This window comes from Polypterus senegalus, chromosome 9, assembly GCF_016835505.1.
Source record: "Polypterus senegalus isolate Bchr_013 chromosome 9, ASM1683550v1, whole genome shotgun sequence".
NCBI lineage: Eukaryota > Metazoa > Chordata > Cladistia > Polypteriformes > Polypteridae > Polypterus > Polypterus senegalus.
This window is the reverse complement of record NC_053162.1, coordinates 26,101,012-26,119,361: the sequence shown is the minus strand read 5'-3', so window position 1 is coordinate 26,119,361 and position 18,350 is coordinate 26,101,012. Positions and strand designations below refer to the sequence as shown.

The 18,350-nt window shown below is 39.7% G+C and overlaps 1 protein-coding gene across 1 annotated transcript in view; it reads right to left on the bottom strand.

Annotated features, from left to right (window-relative positions):
- sardh (sarcosine dehydrogenase) overlaps positions 1-18,350 on the bottom strand; it is a 249,311-nt gene that overhangs the window by 203,345 nt on the left and 27,616 nt on the right. Inside the window, exon 5 of the mRNA XM_039762751.1 lies at positions 16,915-17,038. Within this exon, the coding sequence (XP_039618685.1) occupies positions 16,915-17,038 (124 nt within the window). The remainder of the gene's footprint in view (positions 1-16,914; positions 17,039-18,350) is intronic.

The following is an 18,350-nucleotide window of genomic DNA, read 5'->3' as shown; positions in this document are numbered from 1 at the left end:
CCATCCATCCATTGTCCAACCTGTTGAATCCGAACACAGGGTCACGGGGGTCTGCTGGAGCCAATCCCAGCCAACACAGTGTGCAAGGCAGGGCGCCAATCCACCACAGGATACACACACCCACACCCTGCTGATACTTTTTTAAGCTCACTTCTAATTTTGCATAAAACATGATTATAATATAACATATTCAGCCTTCAATGTTTAGACATCTGTACAATCTTTATGTTTAGTAGTTAATTGGTTTTCTAGAAGAATTACAATTCTGGTGTTGCAGAAATCCACTCAGTTTTGATGCCTTATGTTGCTGTCCAAACTGATAAAACACTGAAACTGCCTCATTTGTAGACTTCAAAATCCTCAGCATTTAATGTGAACCTCATATCATCAGGTTTATTCCTTTATATGCTTCACAATGCTGTCCTTTTACAAGGGATCATTAGATGATAGGAACAGTGTTACATCCAAAAATGTTCTTTTTACTAATTTTTTTTATGTTGCAACACAAATGTGCTACAAATATTCACCAGTAATGCAGTATTGATGTTACTGATACTGCTCAAGTTAGACTTCTACAAGAATCTGCTGATCAATTATTTTTGTCAATGCTGTAACACATATACTGAAAGTCCAATGTATTCTAGGCCTGAGCAGCCAAAGTGACTAACAAAAGCAACATAATTAAATGAATCTTTTGAATACTGTGTAGAACACAAGAGCACAATGAGAGTGTGGTTGTGAATGTTTTTGCACTTACAAAAAAAATACTTTTAATTTGGATGCAAGAGTAGACAGCATCTCCAGAGTATGCTAACAGAATGTAATGAATGTGCGTCCTTTGATGATTTTAAGGAATGACTGGAAAAGAATCTTCCAATTAAAATTTCTGAAGAAAAAAAAAAAAAACATAATTTGACCCTTCACAAAAAAAGAGTCTATGTGGCGGAGCAGGTCAGCTCCACACCACTGGGTCTTTCCTGGGAGCCTCTTAAACCCACGACCGCCAGTAACGTACCCGAGGATAAGCCAGCAGATGAGGACACGAAACACAAACATAGCAAGGGGTTGGTGCAAAAGTGCTCCAGTGCTTGTATTTAAAACAATCAAAAATCAAAACAGTGTTCAAAACAAAGTGCAGTGCTTGACAATGTTCAATAAATAAATAATCCCTTAAAACAGTGAAAGTCCATGAAGTTAAAATCCAGAATAAAGTGAGAATAAAACCAACCACACAGTCATTAAGGTATTGTTCCATCTGACGAGTCCAGCACGACTTCCAATTGCATCTCCCAGGCTCACTCATTACTCACTTGGCCCGACGGTGACAGAAGCAACCGAGGTCCTCTCCAATCCAACCCCAGCCTTGGCTGCCCTGAGTGGCGTCAGCCAGACTGCTTGTGTTCAGTTGACCTTCCATCTTCCTTCTTGCTTCCCTGGCGTGCCTCAGATCCCTGGGGAGGACTCCACTATGCTCACGCCTACTCCACTACAAATATTCATTGTGGCGAGCCGCCTCTACAGTGCCGATCCTTCACTCCTACATGGGACCAGGCGCTGCCTTTTCACACTAGCTGGCTGGCTCATCCTTCCACTCCACCCGATGCTGGCCTCATAGCTTTCTATCTGTTCTTTCATTCTTCTTTTTTGTTCATTTTTTCTGACTCCTTTCCCTTCTGTCCCGTGCAGGCTCCTTTATTCTATGCTGCCAAATTGGGCGCGGATGCGCCCTCTGTGACTTCATCTAAGTGCCTGACTGATCCACCCGGCTCTGCACATGTATGTAGCGTGGTCCACCAGTTCCCCACTTACCTGTGGAGCAAAAAGCACTCACGTACACCCAGACCCAATTGAGACCTGCATATTCAGGGCACGAATATTTATTTAAAAATTTGCCACCTTTTTCTAAGCCCCGGACCCGCTATACCACAATCTAGTTCAATAGATCACCAAGCACGCCACATGTCAACTAAATTTTGTTCATCGTTCACAAATACCTGGTCTAAATGTCTACAATGTGCCCAGGATAAGATCCCTTATTCAGGTGAAGTTCCACCATTACTTGGTCACTTGTTTAGGGAATGTTCTGTTTTTGTACATTTTGCAGATAGCCTTGGACCTAGAATATGTCCTAATATTTTAACTACAGTAATTGGAGCAATACCAGAAGGGATTACAGCGTGCTGTGAAAAATTTAACATCACTTTCTACGTCATACTACTTACATGAAGACTGATTTTACTCAGCTGGAAGAATCTTAAAAAACCTTCCATAACTCAATGGACAATTATGTTCTATATTATCTCAAATAGAAAAAGAATCAAGTTCTCTTTACAATGATCAGTTCAGAATTTTTTTTCATAATTTGGAAAAAATTAATGTAACTGAATGTAAGTTAACTGACCTATGCTGAATCATTTAATTTAATCTGCTACTGTACATGTGGAACAATTTAACATGGAGCTGTCATGTTCTGTAGCCCTCTGAGTTAGATCAGGGTAGATTACAGATTTTGAGCTCACTATTGTGTTTACGTAATTATTTTTGTTTTGATTGGAAGTTTATTTAAAGGTTTTGTTCTGTGATGGACGGCCCAGCCGACACACCCAGGACACTAGATGGTGACTTCCCTGCAGCATAGCGGTGCCAGAGATTCCTGCAAAGCAATATGGGATATGGAGTTCAGCTTCACAGCCGTGCTGGGTACCATGGGTGCCGCCAGGTGACACTGCAGCGAGACATGGGGATTGCTACTTCCCATATAGCCCAGAAGTACTCCCAAGTTATGGGGACGGAAGGACAGAAGTACTTCCGGCCTGAAATAAAATACAACTCTCCATCTGACCCGGAAGTGTTGACGAGTTTCATGGATGGAAGGACAGAAGTACTTCCGGGTCAAGGACTATATAAAAGACTGGTGGAGACCCACCAGCGCCCTCATGTGTCTACATCTGGCGTAGTTGCCAGGATTCTGGCCGTCATTTGGGTCAAGAGACCATTAAAATTAACAGGGACAAAACCCGACAAACAGTGATGTGATACGAGGGAGCCCCACGAAGAAACAACCCTAATATCGAGCCATCATGGGGAAGAAAAAGGAAAAACAGATGGAGGTCACCAGTAAAACGACATCACTCGCACTTTTCTCCATCAGAAAAGAGACGGAAGGAAATAGCTCCGGATGGCAGCATCCAGAATGAGGTATGTGCTGGGGCGAATATTGAAAAGTTTAGCGATGTCGTTAACTTTGTCCCGTGCTTGTACCACATAGATGAAGCCCATCTGGAGATTAGGCGAGGAGCCATGCAGGGTCCCAAAGACGAAAACGACCTCAATGAGAAGCGCCCGAGCATAGAAGATTACAGTTGGTGGCTGACTGGTGAGGATCATGTGACCTGTCCTGACGGATTCTGGGAAGGAGAAGGTCCATGCCACTCCGTCTGCATCTTTGCCCATACGACAGACTCAGACTTTCCGAAGGGGAAGGGGGAGGCGCGTGAAGCATCACTCACCATTTATAAAGGTAAGGAGGTCCGGGACGTGACTGAACAGTCCACCAACAAAATGGATCATGCGGATCGCAGTCAGTCATTGACCGCATTCCGGAACTTCAATTCCCAGTTGTCACTGTGAGACCCAACGGCGCATGCGCTAGAGATGGGCTTGCTCACTGGCTCATGGCCGGAAAGTGGGACTGATGATGCCCACCACCAAGCCCACCAAAGGCCAATTCATGTAATATTATGTATGTGTGGGAGCAGTAGAAGCTGATCCAGCCTGTATAAAGCTTCTTTCAGATTCTATATTCAATGAAGAAACTAATAGAGGAATTGCAAGCGATGGCCGAGGAGCCATAACAACGGGTGGAAGAATACCTGCGGTGATTTGGTCGAGAGCTTCATCAATTAATGAATTCGGTGGTACAGGTGTCATACAGGAAAAGGGGATACAGTGTGAAAGGGTCCGGCGATTACTTAGTAGTGGGTGCCAAGTAACCTCGAGCCCTACAGTCGAGAGAGGGACAATGACCGATCTCCCAGTGGAAGGATCGGGGAGTCGGAACAGTGGTGCGGTGCTGATTTCTGGATTGCCCCCACCCTAGAGACATCAGCATCGGTCACATGCAAAGATAAAGGGGTCTAGACAGTAAAGAATCTCTCTGTTATTCATAGAGAGACTCAGACTGTCAAGAAACCCCAGATAAAAAAGGTGATCCGTGGCGAAATGCAGGGATCTCCTGACATATTAGAGCATGGAGCTGCGAGCTCACTTATGGCTGAAGGATGCTCTCCATGTGGGCGGGGATATGATCCTCCCTCAGCTGTTAGAGGTGCGGAGAAAGCGTTTCCAGCCTGTTTTCAGCCATACAGGGCGAGACTATCGGGAGGGAGGTGGCTGTGCTATGAATGCCGCTGGCTGGGCCATGTGTGGAGAAATTGTCCGCGGAGAACCCGGGAGGAAGTTAAATGTCATCATGTGTGCAGTGTCTCCCCACGGTTCTCCTGTGATTGCTTTACAGGGCAAAGCCACGGTTCTGCCACAGCAAACAGCCCCTCCTGCAGAAGGACAACCCTCGCGGGACTGGACGCTTTGCCCCACTGTGCTCAGCTGAGGAAGGGGAAATGTGATGGATGGCCGACACACCCAGGATGCTAGATGGTGACATCCCTGCAGCATAGTGGTGCCCCGGATTCCCGCAGGGCACTATGGGATATGAAGTTCGGCTTCACAGCCCTGCTGGGTACTGTGAGTGCCGCCAGGTGACACTGCAGGGACACATGGGAGGGAGTGTGACAAAGCTTGCTGGGAGGAGAGGAGGAGAATTATTGTGTTTATTCATTGTGTGTTTGGTAGATATGGTACTTTGGAGGCACTATAGTGAAGAAAAGGATTAAAAATCTTCTTAGTCTTCTCCCAGCAGCAATGGATGTCAGACAGAAATCAATTATGGATGAGGTGCCCGCACACACTCAAACTCACACTTGGCCTGTTCAGAATGGAATTCAGAATGTTTTTGGGATGTAGGACAAAAGCTGGAGAACCCAGAAAAAAATTCAGACTGTGAAAAGGCATGGTGTTCAAAGCTAAGACACTGGATCTGTGAGGCTGTAGTGCTAACTATTATACTACTCCAATAACACTAACGTATGGAGAAAAAAAAAATTAAACATTTCCATTACTCAGGGTTTTTAATTCTTTTGTAATATGTTAAAGCCTCTCTATTGATAACTATGGAATAAATGAATTATAATAAGCTGGATGTCATTAAAGTTTACATTGTTAGCTTGATTTAGTTGCTTTCCATGTAAATTGCCAATTACACTCATCAAAAAAATGGCGATAATAAGATAGCAAAACATACAAAGTATAAAAGAATACTTGTTTTACTCTTTAGTTACATTTTACTGTCTACTGCTCACTTTCATTCATGTTTATACGCTGTGGAGGACTGCCGGCTTCGTGCTCCGGCCTCACCCCCAGGCCGCCAGGAGGAGCTCTCCCAACAGGAGGATCGTGCCCAGAGTTCCAGCAGGGCCTCATGGACTATGTAGTGTTTTTACACAGCCCTGCTGGATACCTTGGGGACCACCGGGAGTCGCTGTAGGGGGGCTCATGGGCTCTTGTGTGCCCTATAACCGGGAGTACGTCACGGTCCGCGTGGCGGGAAGGAACGCGTGCTCGGGGTGAAGAAAAGGACTGTTTGCCCAGACCCGGAAGGAATAAGGAACTGTGGTCTGATTGGACAGGAACGCCTCCGGGTCAGGGGCTATAAATGGACTAGAAGCCAGTCCAGACGCTGAGCTGAGCTGGGAGGAAGGGTGGCTAAGTGTCTGGGAGTTGGAGGATTGGTTAGTGTATTGAGTGATTGTATAATTTATGAGTAGAGTGCAAGGTGCTTGGTGCACTGTGATAAAAAAGAATAAAGAATATTGGGCTTTTATCCAGTGTCTTGCGTGGTACCTGAGGGTTCAAGGGAGCACTAGCGCCCCCTACTGCCACAACGCACACTGTAAAAAATTTTGCATTTAATTGAATTGTTAGTGATTCAATGTTGTGTTATTTGCCTTCACAGAAAAAGTCCAGTGGAATTTCTAAATATGAGTGTTAGAATATTAAGCAAAGTTTAACTAGATGTAACATTTCTCTTAATAGTTTAGTTACACGATTATCATCTTGTCCTGCACTGTGCATCTCAATTTATAAAGCAAATAACAGTTGCCAAGGCAAGCATGGACATTCCTCTGACACTGCAGAAAATCACGAGTTAAGTTGAAGGAAAATGAGCGTTATAGCCAAGAAGAGATTTTCTTGAATGACACAGGATCAGAAGGTAAAGGGTTAGAGTCCTCAAGGTGTGGAAAGCACAGGCAATATTACAAACTACAAATGACATTCTAGGACAAAGGCACATTGTCTTCCTCAGAGTGTTTTTCTAAGTTAAGAACATTGTTTTATTGTAATGTTGTTTTCCAATAAACACAGCAGATATAACAAAATGACAATATCATTTAGCATTCTCAAACCTGCCAAATCCTAGTGAGGATCATGAGGAGCCAGGGCCTATTCTGGCAGCACTGGATAAAATCAGGGGTCAATCATAAGGTCCATTCATGCACACACACCCACACTCATACTCCAACCAACCTTAAATCTTCAGTTAATTTAACTTGTATGTGTTTGGGGATGTGTAAGGGAAGAAAACTGGAGTACCCAGAAAAAACACTGGGGGAACATGAAAAACCATAATGTACAATATCTAGGCATGGGATTCAAACCTGAACACGTGAGGCAGCAGCACCCCCACCTGCTGTACCACAGACAATATATCACAAATTAAATATATTTGTATTCAAACCATTGAAATCCACTATATAAAACTTCTTCTCACCATTTGAAAGTGCTATAGTCTGGCATATTTAAATGACAAAACAGACAACTACTACTTGCAGTTTCACTGACTCTGAACTGTCTAAACAATAAAATGAGTATGTAAGAAATAATTTTGCCTTTTTTCAATCAGACTGAAAGTTACCCACAAAAATGACTTACATAATTTCATAATTCCCTGAAAAAAATATGCTGTTGTTCGAGCTTTGCTTTGCCGTAGCTTTGTGCAAATAGGCCACTTACACTAGAGTTGTGAGAGATGAATTTTGGTGGTCAGCTGGATCTTGGAGAATAATTTGGAGGTGGCAATAGTCAAATATTCATATGCTTTCCATATTGTGATATAGCAGCAATCTTTTAAGTATAAAAGGGTTAATAAATATCGGAAACCTGTTCATGCACATCAAGAAACCAGAATAAGGTCAGGTGACCAACAAAGACAAGAATTTTACAGGAGAAGGGTATGCCAAATGTACAAAGAGATGACTAAGAGATCAGCAGATGTCCTGTAAACAAGAAGACTGGACAGTTGTCACATGCACAGAAATTTCAAGGATGATAGCTAAACCTAAAGGTATAAGAAGAGCAAGAGTATGATAAAATAGATTTTTATTTTAATAAGTCAATAGGGTGTAGACCAACGGACCAATGAAGAGTAAATATATGCATTAAATCAGTACTAATATGTAAATTCAGTTGTGTATAAAATGGACCTCTCCCCTTATTATTTTGACCATTCTGATCATTCTGTAACACTCTACTGTGATGAATGCTCCCTCTTCAGTATCTCCTGAGGAGTACATTAAAGACGCAATGGGTAAGTTTTCTCCTGCCTGGGTTCTGACTCAAAGACGTTGTATCAAACTTGTCCTAGTAGAGGATAGGTTACTTTCTTTAATTAATATGTTGATTTCTACCACACAGGCCAGCACTGTGTTTATGAGGTCTGTATGGCCATTCAGGACAGAATGATGTGCAAGTACATCATGCTACCAAACCCTGCAGAAGCAAATAAGATTGCATTCCATAAATCTTTGGTACACCTTGTGCCACAGATGTCCAGTGCACTCAATAGAACTCATATACCTATTCTTCCCCCAAATGAAGATTGCATCAACTGTAAAAGAGGGCCATTTATAATTGTTCGGGTGCTTGATGATCCAAAAGATCTGTGTCACCACACTTGGAAGGAAGTGCATATGATGCACTTGTATTCCTCGCTTCAGACCTGTACAAATATGAAAAAAAACATCAAGACACCTCAATATTATGATCACACGGGTAGAATATGCACACACGAGAGTAATGAAATTACTAGTGCCTTTCTTATGTCTAACAAGAATTGTGATTATTTCATTTTTTTGAAAGTGACATTGCATATTATGGAAAGCTGTAGGTATTATGATTTTTGATGGGTTGTATGTTTTATTGTGAGGCACATGATGAAAATCCTGTCACGTGACACTACATTTACACAAAAATACAATGTTTTTACTAATAAAAATGCTTCCAATGGAGTTTTTCACAACCTTCCAACTATCAACAATATGCCTCCGATTACTGTTGCCCTTCTATATTGATATTTTATTTGTATGAGCATCATTAGATTCTTTGCAACTGATCACCTAGCAGTAAAGCATCTACTATACTTAACATGACTCAGTACTTTATTTTCACTGTAATCATTTTTATCCTGTAAAATCTAAGTAAGTATAACTAAGGTTAAAATTGTTTGATCTACTTCCTCACTTCTGGGATGTTTACAGTCTGCAGAAAGATATTTGAAGCCAGATCCAAAAATTAAAACAGAAAGAAAAGCCTATATAAACCAAATGCCATATATAAAATTGCAGTCTTAATTTAAAATTTTACCACCTTAGAATATTTTGATTTATATCATGATTTCGTTAAGGATTTAAGTCTTTCTTAATGTCTAATAAGCGTTCAGGGTGCCACCTTGTGGAGAAAAATTTACTTAGAACAAATTGAATGAACAGTGCCAAAGAAACAGCAAACCATACTTTCAGAAGCATAGAGCTCAAAAGAAGTAAATTGTAAAAATTATCAGAAAATAACCTATAATTATACAACTTTTGTTCCAATCTGAATTAAATAATTCTAAATTTAGAAGGCAGCCCTTAAGTAGCATCTTAAAAAAGTGATATAGTAATAAAATCCATTCATCCATCATCCAACCCGCTACATCCTAAGTACAGGGTTACGAGGTTCTACTGGAGCCAATCCCAGCCAACACAGGGCGCAAGGCAGGGACCAATCCTGGGCAGGGCGCCAATCCACCGCAGGACACACACACCCTGCTGATACTTTTTTAAGCTCACTTCTAATTTTGCATCGCAGGGCGCGGACACACAGACACACACACACCAAGCACATAATAGGGACAATTTAGAATCGCCATTGCACCTAACCTGCATGTCTTTGGACTGTGGGAGGAAACTGGAGCACCCGGCGGAAACCATGCAAACTCCACGAAGGGAGGACCCGGGAAGCGAACCCGGGTCTCCTACCTGCGAGGCAGCAGCGCTACCCACTGCACCACCCTAGTAATAAACTGCTCAGTTTCCAACTGGGGTCTCTTTGACTATTTATCATGACTACATAATATTTGCTTACAAAGGAAAGTCACAAAAGGAAGATTCACCAGCTCATAAAATATTTTAACACGTTTGGTTTATGTGGCACAGAAAAATTAAAGAATTGATCATCCAGTTCTTAAAAACAAAATACCATTATGAGAATGTTGACTAGGAACTCTAATAAGACAATCTGCATGCATTTTATTCCTTCCTTTCATACCACAATATAAAAGGTACAGCTAAAATATGAAATATTTTTAAAATGTTTATTACGTATTAAAAAATCCTGCATTAAAACAATACTGCAAAATAAATGCATCAATATTACACTTACTTAAAAATAAATAACCTAAACCTAAAAAACTAAACAAGTCTACTTATTTTTTTATATTTTCATTCAGACATGGAAATTACTGTGACACCCAACCATACAATCAAATCATACCAAAATTCATCACATTTAAAACAGAAAATGGTCTGAATGATATTAATAACAGGGGAGTTTAAAAGCAGGTTCAAATACTAGCACATCAACTCCATGAAATAACAAAACGTTGCATTTAAAAGGCATTTGCCTTAAACAGCCTGATGGCATTGCAGGTGCCATGTCACATACAACAACTTGTATTGTAAAAGGGCATTGGCATAAAGTGATTTATTACTTCCTGAGCCTACGAATTAAATGAGTGGGATACTTTAATTATTATCAATGTAAACATCCATCCATCCATCCAATTATCCATTATCCAACCCGCTACATCCTAGCACAGGGTCACGGGGGTCTGCTGGAGCCAATCCCAGCCAACAAAGAGCACAAGGCAGGAAGAAACCCCGGGAAGGGCGCCAGCCCACCGCAGTCACTGTAAACAGATCTGGTATATTTATCCTAGGTAAAGTCTGAGATCAGCATTATACTGTAGTTTAAGAACATACATCTGCTTAGATGTTGTAAGGTTTCTAAACTCTTTTGGGACCCCCCCCAATGGGACAACACGCAGAAGAGGGTCCTGAAGCGCAATCGCTGCGTCTGTGGAAGACAGCATATCTGTTGGCAGGGCAATCGTGAGATCCCAGCGCTGCAGCGGCTTGCCACAAATAAGTGTCTGCCGTCATGCAAGGAACATTATAAATGCAGGGAACAGAATTACTTGGCCATAACCCTGCCTGAATGCTGTGTCTGTGTATAGGAGAGTGATAGATCCCAGTACAATAAATAACAATGCTGTTCCTGTTTCAAGCTGAATAAAGCTGGGTTTGCCACAGGGATTCACACGTCACAATGTATATATTTCATGAATGGAGCACAGGCTACTTAAATGACCTGCTCATGGTCACGTAGTGATAGGAATTGAACATGCAGCCTTGTGGTTTAAGTTCCAAAGCCTAGGCCTCTACACCACTACCTGCCTTAATTAATTTCATTTTTAAAAGAACAAGCAAGATACAGCAATAAGGCAACTCTACTCTAAAAGAAAAAAGTGATAGCTTAAGGGGAGTTAAAAAAAAAAAAAAAATCACAAAGAGGGAATGTTAATTTCTGTATAGCAAAGCCAGGGGAGGTTTCCACAGGTGTTTTTTGCTAGAAAAAGGCAGTGAGGGAGGTATTAAATAGGAAAATATGGGAGAAGGCCTAGGAGATAAACCTAAAATCACATAGCATGCCATTCTGGCAGCCATGAAAATCTTTCAGTTATGGAAAATAAAGGGATGTAAAATGTTTAACTCATAATTAACAGCTACATTTTTAAATAGATATTTAAAACATTGCATGCAGACTACATCTGTAAGAGATGCCAGCATTGTTATCAAAGTCAATGAACCAGAGGTGGAGACTATTAGTCTAATGGACTTTGCAACAATAAATGGGAAGAACCAACTAGTATGACTTATCAAAAAATAATGTGGATTCTCACCAAGAGGTAAGGAGAGTATTGAAATGTAGGCCTGTGAGTCACTGGCGGACATCTGCACTTAAAATAAAGTGCACACAGTTTAGGAATTAACAACATAGATGTTTCAAATCATTCTCTCCTTCTCCCTTGCACATCTAGTCAGCAACTCTAATAAATGTGGAGAAATTTTGGACTAAGTAACCTCTAAACTCAACCATAAAATAGGAAGAAGACTTTATGGCGGAAGACTCAGCTATAAGGAGTGTGATGGGTGACCAAGTAGGGGCCAGTTTTACAAGGAGAAACATGTGATATTGTTAACAGGGGACACTATAGTTAGGTCCAAACATATTTGGATGGTGACTCAATTGTCATAATTATGGCTCTATACACCACAGCAACGGATTTGAAATGAAGAAATAAATAAATGCTTTCAGCATTAATTCACAGGATTTAACAGAAATACAGTATGAACCATTTAGGAATGACAGCCGTCTTTATACATAGCCCCTCCATTTTCAGTATATTTCACATAGTTATGCAAAATACTCCACACTGCAGCTGACTAAGAGTTCAACCAGGTTGCTCGACTGTATGTTAAAAATGGTTGCAACACATGAGAGCTTGGTACTCCTGAAGCATTAAAATTATGAAACTAAAGTGAGGGACTAATGTCAGAATTTCCCCAGCCCAACAGATGGCAGCAGGAAAAGTAGTATGTATTATTCAGAGCTCCCTTCGAACTACTGCATTTGGCAGGTTTACTGAGGGTTGGCTGATCCTTTAATTGGGTGATGAAGTCGGAATTGAAGGAACATCTTGGGCTGTTAGGGGTCTAGAAGGACATTCCCAAGGCCATTCCTAACACTAGATGTTATCTCTGGTTCTGGACCCATTTGTTAAAAGGTTCTTCCTATAACCTATGGATAGCATTGAAATCAAGAGGTTAGTTGGTCAAATCCTGAATAGTGGAAGAACAAAAAGGGCAGAGTAAAAAAGTACAAAAGACAAGATAAGGAAGCAGGTCTATTGTACTCTTAACGCGCACACATACCGGTCCCGGGACATAACAGCGGTTCAAAAACGTTACAGTAATGTGTGCATGCCCATCTGCCATGCATCTCGACACCCTACCCATCAAATGAAACTTCAAAGTCTCGTCTTTCCGATGATATAAACCATTTTGACACACAACAACCACAGCACTGATACTAAAGCCTTTTTTACAGAGAAGTACATACTTTTAAGAGTTGACTGTGCCTACCTTTGAAGACCCCCTGCAAGTCAAACATCAATATTTCCGAGCAGTATTGATCCCATTGTGTCCGTAAGGCTCCAGCGAATATAATCCAGTAAAACGATTTAGGTCCAAAACACACGATATATTCTCAAAGGGACAAAACTCCAGAAAACGTTTCATAACTTGAGACCACCTAAGTAATTTTTTTTTCACTTATATTGCTCATATTAGACGTAATTTGTTTCTGTCGGCGATAACCATGCTACCGCATGAAACATGGAAGTGTTAGCTTTCGAAAGACACCTAAGTTGGCCAATTACGACGGGTCTGGGGTTGACTGGCACCTCGTATAGCCAACCAGTGTCACAGAAAGCTAAGACGATGACGTCTGCTTCAAACTCTGGTAGAATCTACCAGTTTGATTGGACATTGTGACTGACACTCAAAACTTACAGCCAATGAGCAGCCGAGCATTTTGATATGTAACTTGCTATACTAACTTGTAAACAAAACGATCGGAGCTGCGCAGTTTAAATATAAATAAAAGTAGAAGTTTAAACGTAAATAAACGCTCGATTAAATAATAGATGCATGTACGCGTTGCGAAAGTATTCAACCGGCATACAGGATGTGTAATGGGAGAGAGCGACGTGCCACGCCCTTGTGCTTTCTGCTTGCTAGTGATTGCTGCCATCAAGTGGCACATGGAAAAACGCTGAGCTGTGTTGTAACAGTTTGTAAAAGAAATATATATAGTTTGTGTGCATTTTATAAAAAAAAGTAAAAATAAAAATATAAATATATTTTGGCCCATAACTTGTATTGACTATTTTACATAGAAATGTGTATTTTTTATTGTTTTTATTATGGAACATGAATTTCCATAACTAATAGAGTGACACTGTGTGTAGATATAGATTCCTTTAGGTGTAAGCTTTCAGTAGAGCCCTCATTGATATCTGTGGGTTGAAGCATTCAAAAGTTATTACACTTTTTCCATATGTTCCAAAATGTGGATAATGGTCCTTCTAAAAAGCACCTGGGCATGCCCACATAAAAACTGGTGTAAAAAATGTAATTTTTACAGGTATTCTTTTCAAATTTGAAATTTGAGTAGTCAACAAGCTATTCTGTTGGTACATAGTGTGTTTCTGTCCCCACCTACCTACTGCAGCTTTATTTTCCTTTATTTTCATAAAAAAACTTAGGCGAGAACAAAAAAATTCGTTTTTTTTGTGAGTTCTAATGTGCATAACTTTTGATCAGTCACATCTACAGTGATTCTGACTACTAAGGGTGAAACTAGAGAGTGTTACCTTTACAAAGAGACCAAACATGTGTTTATACTCCAGATAGTTCAATAACAGCAATGATTCTAATTTGGAGAGGTCGAATTACAAGCGATTTAGCAAAAATGACCCCGAATGATAAGGGTTAAGGGTAGGTAAGTGCACTAGACACCTTACTCAATAGACAGGTTGGCAGAGTCAGCTCACTTAGGCCCACTGAAGCAGCCATTGATTTCTTTTGGATTTATTTGATACTTTATTACCCTTTCTGTTACCCCTCTTTTTGTAGCATATTACTATTATTATTAACTAGCTGTGGAAAGTAAAAAGTCTAGGGTCCTAGAAACTATTGAAATCATCACAAAAAATACTGAAATGAAGAGTTGGCGGTTTTGTTTTGCGGACATTCTTGCCCCCCCTTGTCTATCAGCAGCTAACCGAGTTTCTCTCTCATTTGTCTTTCCTTGGCAATTTCACTTTGGCGACAGGCCACTTTGCCTGCTCTTTGAATTCATGCTGTAGCCTCGTACTTCCGGGCCGGAGAGACAGACACACACACTTCCACGAATATACATTTACATATAAGAACAGACACCCTTGTTTGGCACTACATTGGATTTGGGGATGGATCTTAAGTATCCCCTATCTTTAACAGTGAAATGATACACACTTATGTGTTAACAATTGTGGGTCTCTTGAGGAATTTTTCACCCAGTGTGCATGGGTAGAAGACCTCTCTGGTCATATGATATGTTCCCAAGCATGACAAATAGGTGGTTCAACTCATTACATTTCACATCTCAACAAATGATATAGATAAAGGCAGGCTGTCAATTTTGTGAGACAAATTTAGAGTGCTATGTAACATCTCAAAGGGCAAGTGTGGAGAGTTGTTCTGCTTGAAACTCTCCCAGCACTATACAGTATGTTAGTTCAACAGTAAATGTGGATAAAATAAGGTTAGTTGCATGGCTTAGAGTTACATGACATAGACAGGCACATGCTCAAAGGACACCGAGATAGTGAGAAAATATTCATGTAGGTTTGTGATGGATCATTTCAAATATAGCAATGATAGCGCAAAGAGCACAATGTAACCAATGTTAGTGCTGCTGCCAGGTGAACCTAGCATTCTGAGTCCAAGCTCCCCGTCAGTCATTGTTTTTGTGAAAAATTCACTTCTTCCCTGCATTCATGTGACTTTTACCCCCCATCCATGAAGAAGTGTGTGTCAGAATGATTGGTAATTCTATATTATTGGTTATTATTTATTCTATTTTCTATTGGTTATTCTGTTCTATATTATTGGTTATTCTGTTTTGGGTTAGTGTAAGTGTGAGTGGCCCAAGTGAAAGACTGGCACCTGATCCATGGCTGGTTTCTGCATGGCATCTGATTTTGCTGGAAATAGCTCCAGCCTGCATGACTCTGAATGTGGTTAAGCATATTTGAAAGTGTTATGTTATGAAATACACCAATTTTGCAAACATTTAGAAATGAAATATACCTTTAAAAATGGATGTTTTCCACATAATTGATGTTTATCACACATACACACACACACTAAGAAACAATAAAAGCCAAGAAGTTTTATAAGTAATTGCTTTTAATTAGGTAAATATAGCACCATGAGGAAGTACTTGCCTCCTGTGTGAATAGCTGAAATGCTGAATATTTTAAAATGAATTTAGTCAGATCTTCTTTCATATATCATAGGATTAATAAACTAAACTACACAAAAATGAAATTGATTAAGTTGTGTTTTGTGGAAATTAATAGAAACTGAAATCAACTGACAAAATCGCCTCAGACTAGTGAACTCAAAGTAGTACCAGCTGTTCATATTTTGTTGTGTAATCAGATCTAATTTAGGTGTCCAATTTAAATCTGACAGACTAGAATGACTATATTACTGTATGTGCACATATACTAGAAGCACATAATGATCAACAGAAGTTTTTTGAAACCACCAGAAAAAAAAAAACATTGAATATGTATATTAGTATAGAAAGAATTACAAAAAAGAGTCAGATAATAGTAGCAACTTAATAATGAGAACATCACTGCTTTTCAAAATGCGACACAACAATTATCTGGAATTGTTCTATAAACAAACCAGTCAAAATGAACTACAGGAAAAGTCCACTTGCAGTTTTTGCCACTAAACCATTTATTGACAGCAAGAGTTCAGTTACTTTTCTTGAAAACTTCATAATTTCTTTAAAGTACTAGGGTGTTGTACCGTGTTAGCCATTATGAATGTAGAGAAGAGCCAAGCAAAATGACACCTTTTATTGGCTAACTAAAATAATTTCTTTAAAGAAATCAAGCTGTTGTTTAAGTAGTTAAATTTCCATTCACAGTGGAAATATTGCATTAATGTATAAAAATTAGTAAGAAGAAATTGCGTTTTGACTGCACTCTCAATACAAAGATAAATTAATACATGAATAATATCAATAGATATATATATACTAATGGTACTGCACCAGAGAGCCTGAAGTCCTGGCCTTCAGCTGCATGTGAAGCTTACCAGTTCCTTTCTGTGTCATGTGGAACTCCTTTCATGGTCCAAAGACATTCAGTTAGGTTGACTGACATCTCTGAATTGGCCCTTCAGATCACATATGAGGTCATCTAAGAGTACACACTTAATAGCCAAGTACCACACACAGAGTATGTTTTCTCCTTCTGTAGGCTTTTGTTGGCATGGGCGGTGAGACTAGAATAAAATGCAACCTACCATGTTGAATGGATAAAGTAACACAGATGTATGTAATCCAGTTTAGAGCTACAGAGAGCCAGAGCCTGTCTGGGCAGCAGTGGTTGTAAGGTAGCCCTGAACAAGTTGCCATTCCATCTCAGAGTACATTCATGCACACACATACAAATGCAAAACTAAACGGACTAATTTAGAACTTCCAGTTAACATAACATGCACATCTTTTGGATCTGGGAGACTAGCCGAAGAAAAACAAACATCTTTTACAGACAGACATGGAAAATTTTACCTGCACAGTTGACAACACAAGGTGTCATGATTGAACCATATTTTGTTTCAACAGCTTCCACTTTTCTGATACCAAGATCATTTGTCTGTACCTGGATACCTGTTACAGGGCAATTTTCAATAACCTAGAAGCGAAAAAAAAAAAAAAGTAAAAATGGAGAAAATACATTTTTAATTCAATATTTCCTACAGCACACTAGCATGTAATAATACATTTAAAAAATCCCAAACCTAAACAGAAAATGCAGTTGATTATAGCGTTCAAAAATAACATGTGCCAAAAAATGTTATCAAATTGGTGCAAAAGCTGTATTTGATTTTTACATGAGTGGTACTGTTTTTTCCAAATATAATGCATATAAGCTTTTTAGTATATTGATTGTTAGTGCGGAAACAAACCATGAATGAAGTAGAGGACTACACACTGAATAACATTCAAAGTGTCCTACTCATATTTCCATAAAATGGATGATTACTATGAGATGTAACAGATGTTTGTTAAAGTGTTAAAGACTAGTGCAGTACTGCACACCTCATAGCTTATGGGTTGTAGTTTGACCGCTGGCTGTTGTATCTTCCTTATAAAGTCTACATATGCTCCCTGCATCCATTTGGGCTTCCTCTCATAGTCTAGAAACATGCTGCTACATTCACTTAACAGTTTTAAACTGATTATGAAAGAGTGTGGCTATGGGCATAAGGGTTCTAAGAGTTTGGTGTCCCTCGCAAGGCTGATTCCTACACTGTATAGATTTCTTTTGGGAACAGTGTCTGGCGCTCTGGACAGCACTGGAAAAAAGATGAGATCATAGTTGGATAAGTAAGGTAGTTTAGGGTGTTGTCATTAGTTAATACCTAAAACTTTCAACTGGCACCATTTACATCAATAACTTTAAAACACAACTATTTTTAATAATACATAGTGCAATTGATAAGCTGCTTTTATCACTGCTTTCTGGACGCAGTACACAAGCATCTTTTTATGATCACTGGATTTCAGTTTATTCTATGCCGTCAGATTGTAAGTAAACAACAATAATCATTCCGCCTCTGACATAAATTCAATATGGTTCAAATAGCAGTGTTATTTTTTTTATTTTAAAAAGACTTTGAAGCATTCAATCAAAAATATTACTCAGTTCATCCACTGTTTGCTGGTCATACACCCATATATGCAATGATCTCAAATGGGCAGTATAAATTAACACATTGAATCTTGCTTAATTAATTTTTGGTCTGCAATGTGTGGTAAGGAGGTTAAGCCTAACCTGGCAGCATCAGGTATAAATCAAAGGGCCCACTCACACACACAATGGGCTAATTTGAAATTGCCAGTTAACCCGTCTCACACATATCTGGGGATATGGAAGAAAAATCAGAGTTACCCAAAGAAAACACTCTGCAACACAGAGCATTCATGAAAACTTTACAAAAGAC